Genomic DNA, 5,421 nt, shown 5'->3' on the forward strand with positions numbered 1-5,421 from the left:
AGTGTATACATTGGCGTATGCGGACGATGTAGTGTTATTAGCAGAGGAGGAACAAGAGATGAAAAGTGTATTAGGAAGGTTGGAAAATAAGGGACTAATTTAGAGAATAAGGGACTGGAGCTGAACGCGGAGAAGACAAAAGTGATGAGATTCAGGAGGGGAGGGGGTAGGAGGAAGAAGATAGGATGGTATTGGAAAGGAAAGAAGTTAGAGGAGGTAAGGAAGTTTAAATATTTAGGATGCAACATGGTGCAAGGGAATGGAGGACAGGAAGAACAGATAAGAGATAGAAGGAAGAAAACAGTAGTAGCGATGAGGGAAATATGGGAAATAGGGAAAAGAATGTTTGGAAAAGAAGGATATGGCTGTATGATACACTGGTATGGACCGTGATGGGATATGGAGTGGAAGTGTGGGGATGGAAAGAGAGAGAAGAGATGGAGAAAATGCATAAAAGATATTTAAGATGGACGATGGGATTAGATTGGAGAACACCGGGATACATGGTGAGACAAGAATTAGGGAGGGAAAAAATGAGGACAAGAGCGGGAAGAAGGGCATAAAAGTTTAAGAAAAGACTGGGGGAAGGGGAAGGAGGGGAAATAGCGAGAAGGTGCTGGGAAGAGATGAATGAAAGATGGAGGAAAGGAAGGATTAAGGAAGGATGGGAGAGAGAGAGGGAGGAATTCCGAAGGGAGAGAGGAATGGGAGCGGTGCACTTGGACACGGTGCATTTGGACACAGCCAATCACAGCACCGTGTGATTAGAGACATTTGTAGGGTCCCTTGGAACAGCGACTTGTAATTGGACTGTGTCCAATTGCCCCGTGTCCAACTGATATACACCCGAGAGGAATTGGGGTGGACGGAGAGGAAGAGAGGGAATTAGAGGAGATGGAGGAGAGGGAGAGGGAGAGACAGAAAGAGGAGAGATGGGAAAGGATAAGGGAGTCAAGATATAATAAATGGTATGATAGGTTAATGAAGAAAGAAATACCAAAGTATTTGGAGAAGGGATGGGCGGAGGAAAGATGGAGAAGGATAATTAGATTTAGGTTAGGAAACGAGATGAAAGAGGGACAGTACTGGGAAGAGGAGGAGAAAAGAAAGTGTAGGATATGTGAGGGAGAGGAAGAGACATGGGAACATATGTGGGAGAGGTGCGGGAGGGAATGAGGAATGGAAGAAATAAGTTGGGGGAAGCAATAGAGTGGGTTTTGGGCATAGCCGAATGTGAGAAGAATAATCAACTATGATTGGTCAATTTCTTATTCTTACTTCCTACTTCTTACTGCTTACTTCCAATGTAGACGTCCCTCTAGAGGTAAGCCATTTCTTTTACACACAGAGCCTGTCCTACCGCTTCTCGTAAGCTCATTTGTTTATACATTTTAATTAATTACAGAATAAATATTGAGAAAATTTCAAAATGGTATTTAACTTTTATGATTATTTTGACCTGTTCTATCCGTACACGGCGGTTGCTCAATCAAATACCGGACACCCTGTATATGTAAAAATAAAAAGACAAAATGAGAATTCAACTCTAATTAATCCTTTATTCTTATATTAGAAAAAGTAATAAAATAATTTTTTTCGTTTTATGAACTCGTTTAGATAAGTTTACAATTAAAATTCATGACAGAAATGTATGATGAAAAATTAAATTAATCCACTTTATCAAAAACTGAGAAGATCCTTTACAATGTAATTATAATTACAATGTAGACATTCGATGATTGCACTGAAAGTACAATTAATTCTGAGCACTGACTTGAATATACATTTCTAATAATAGATAAAACACAACAAAAATGCACTCATTTTTCTTCTAACCAAATTCTAAATTATCTTTTATTTTTCTTTGTTGACACACATTTTGCTTTTCCTCATATGTTATCATTACTTAATCTGTTCTATCATCTTTTTATGGAAAAAGAGCATCAAGTAGCAATTTTAAAGGAATATCATCTGCAGACCAAAAGCACTAACATTCTGACCATTATGTAATAAATGAAAAATATCTCGCTATATTAAAAAAAAAATGGATTTGTATTTTACAACTTAGCCGGACAAATGGACTTTAGAAATCGAGAAATACACCCGATTGTCACTATTATGTTTACATCAACTGTTTTAAAATCATTATACTAATTACTTAAGCTAAAGTGGCCTGATTTTCCAGCCCTGAATTCGAGACACTTCATAAATGTGTGAAGCGGGAGCCGGAGAGAGGGGGGTTAAAAGATCCGAAAATTATTTGACAATAATTGAAAATGATGACAAATCGGTGTCCCGAATAGTACTCGAAAAAATTCGGGGCAAAGGGTGAAAAATCGAGACTGTCCCGAGAAAATCGGGACGTCTAGCACCTTACTTGAACAAAGTTAGAAATAGCACTTAGTAACTTATTAGTATACAGTTTTTTTTTTTTTAAAGATTGATGTTAATTATAAATATAAAATAGATATTGAAATGAATATAACTTTTGTTCTCTAATATAATTGTCCATTAATTTTTCTTTGAAAAATGCAGCAACTTGTTCTTGAATTAATAAATATAAAATAAAAATAACGTGCAATCGCATAACAAGAATTTCAATATATATTAAATGATATAAATTATAAATGATATAAATTATAACAAATTAAATAGTGGCAAATGGCTTATATAATTTATTATAAGTATTTAATAGATAATAAGTAATATATATACATATACACATATACACACACACACACACACACATACACACATATGTATACTACACAACTTGCACATATACTTTAAACCTATAAGCAATAAATTTTATCTAATATTAATATTTTATGTAATATGTATCAGTGTGTGTGGGTGTGTGTGTATCATGAACTTGTGTATATGAAATAAATACTGGTCAACTTGTGTAAAAAGGATCGCAAACTCTAGTAAGTTTCTTTAATCTATCGACGGATCTGTTTGAACGGTTTTGTTTTCTACAGGACATTCTTTGTTTATAGAACCATACTTATTTGCAATATTAATTATTTCACGGAGCACGATGTTCTCTTCCTTCAACGATTGAAATGCTTCCTTCTCTTTCAATTCATTTTCCTCATCTAAGGCGGCGGCAGTTTTCATTACAGCTGCCATTTCGTTAATTTTCTCTGCTTGACTGGTTATAATCTGTGATGGCAAAATAAAAATAAATGCCTATATATTATCTAAGTAAACAATTGTAAATAACTGTAAATACCGATGTTTTACATAATATTCAATTGAAAAAATAAAAGCAAAATCGTTAATAACTAAAAGCAAATTTTTTAAACTTAAGATTGTAAATCCTTTTTTATTATCGCAGTCAAAATTATATTTACTTACATTAGCATACTTTGAATTGTGCAACGACGAAAAATCAGTTTTACTAAGACGTAATAAAGAGGCAGTTTGCTGTCGATATTTGGACATTATAAGTTCAAGTGCATTTTGATGGTCTTCCAATGCACTCCTTAATTCTTTATTTTCCGCTTGTATTTCTCGTAAATGTCTATTTTCCCTTTGGATTCCAGCGATTAATTGCAGATGTGGCCTTTGTTTTGCTTCCATATTTAAAATTTCTATTTCTTCTTGATACTGCAGAAATATAAAAGCAATTATAAATGTGTAATAAGATAATCAAAAAATTTTGTATAATCACAACATAAATAATGCTTACCTGTTTCATATTATCAATTTGACCACAAACTGCTTCTACCTCACTTATCAGAGTATCCGCTGTATTTTCATGATCCGTAATTCGAACAACTAATTTCTTGGCATCCATAAAAATTTGTTGAAATGTCAATGACATCTATAAACAAATATAGGTTCTACACATTAACAAGACAACACAATTATTATATCTTATACCTGTTTTTAAGTATTATGATTTACTTTCATATATAGTAGTCAGTATTACAATATCAACTATTCAAGTTCAATGCTAGAATTAAACAAGAATCAAAAATTTATTAGCATATTACATGCCTGTATATATCTTATGTGATCTCTCTGATTTGTATTATATTAATAATATTAAGATACAGAAAGATTTGTTTTATTTTATATATATTATATATTCTACTTTTTTCTTTTAAGAGTAATGATTCTAGTAGTCTCACAAATATTACAAAACTGTAAAGACGTATGTAACAATTCTATAAACGTATACATCAATTTGGGAAGAATCATTGATGACACATGATCATGGCACAGAACATTCCGTCTTTTATATTAGTCTTATCTAACTTTCGACGCATCCTTTCTCTAGCGCTCTATTGTTTTCACACTTGTATGTAACGAGAAATCGTGTTTGAAGTGTGAAGTGTTTGGAGTGTGAAGTCTCCCAGGTCATTCACCAAACGAATTATCGCACCCCTAATTGCATATATGTATATTGGTATGAGAAACTCACCTTTCACTGGAAAAACGATGACGGGCTCAGCAGTACACGATTCCGAAGCTCATTCGTTGATTAAATGTCGTTAACAACGTCGAGAGGTTATGCGAATAAACGTACAGTGTTTAATCTTCTTCGTGCTCACTGTGTATAACTACTTCACGCTAACTGCACAATTACGTACCGTTTTACGTGTTGTATTCAATTCCTCGATCGACAGCATTGACAGGTAACGTGGTATGTGTGTAAAGATACGTCAGCTGTGTGACGTGTGTCCAAAGGTGTTGGTGTCTTCTCTGCGTGCGCTCTTTATAGGCTGCGTTCCGAAATTCACTGCTCTGCTTATAGGCTGTTCCGAAATTCTATAGTATATGTAATATGGGGTCTGTTTTCTGTTGCTGAACAGGTTGCACTAGTTCTCTCTTATCTTTCTTCCACCAAATTTTATCTTTGTATCTGTCTCCTTTTAAGTTTCACTAGAAAGTGTACACTAGTTCAGCAATAAAAAACAGACCCATGAACTATAGATTTTCAGTATTGGCAATGGATCTCGGAACGCAGCCTAATAAGTTCCCTGTGCTGGGATTCTGTAACTTGTTATTGTTAACAATTTCATTTTATCGTTGCGTAGCTTTTGTATATCGTAAAAAAGTTGCACAACGATAACGAAACTGTCGTTAACTCCAATAACGAGTTACAGAATTCCAGCACAGGAGCCTTAAAATTATTTTTTACTTTAATGCTCTCTTTAATTTACTTTTGTACAATTAATCATATATATTTTTAAAATATAGTCGCGTTCCGAAATTCACTGCCAATACTGAAAATCTATAGTTTATGTTACGTACACTATAGAATTTCAGTACTGGCAGTGAATTTCGGAACGCAGACATCAGACGTTTCCATATTATTATGAAAAATAAAGAAATCATATATATATATATATATATATATATATATATATATATATATATATATATATATATATATATATATATATATAT

General features: G+C 33.6%; 1 protein-coding gene across 1 annotated transcript; it reads right to left on the minus strand.

Annotated features, from left to right (window-relative positions):
• Positions 1-2,652: 2,652 nt before the first annotated feature.
• On the minus strand, positions 2,653-4,879 carry LOC116842742 (FGFR1 oncogene partner 2 homolog). The gene is made up of 5 exons (XM_032812387.1): positions 4,602-4,879; positions 4,433-4,438; positions 3,695-3,829; positions 3,361-3,612; positions 2,653-3,165 (listed from the first exon to the last, which is right to left on the minus strand). Exons 3-5 carry the CDS (start codon positions 3,827-3,829, stop codon positions 2,938-2,940), a joined length of 615 nt encoding a protein of 204 aa, XP_032668278.1. The 5' UTR covers positions 4,433-4,438; positions 4,602-4,879; the 3' UTR covers positions 2,653-2,937.
• Between the last annotated feature and the right edge of the window lie 542 nt (positions 4,880-5,421).

This window comes from Odontomachus brunneus, unplaced genomic scaffold (genome assembly GCF_010583005.1).
Source record: "Odontomachus brunneus isolate Ranch 3 - 2012 unplaced genomic scaffold, Obru_v1 Obru_scaffold_027, whole genome shotgun sequence".
NCBI lineage: Eukaryota > Metazoa > Arthropoda > Insecta > Hymenoptera > Formicidae > Odontomachus > Odontomachus brunneus.

Coding starts and splice junctions, on each gene's coding strand:
- LOC116842742 (XM_032812387.1), bottom strand. CDS start 3,829: ATGTCATTGACATTTCAACAAATTTTTATGGATGCCAAGAAATTAGTT. Junction 3,613..3,694: donor AAATTGATAATATGAAACAG/GTAAGCATTATT, acceptor ATATTTCTGCAG/TATCAAGAAGAAATAGAAAT. Junction 3,166..3,360: donor ACAATTCAAAGTATGCTAAT/GTAAGTAAATAT, acceptor TTGCCATCACAG/ATTATAACCAGTCAAGCAGA.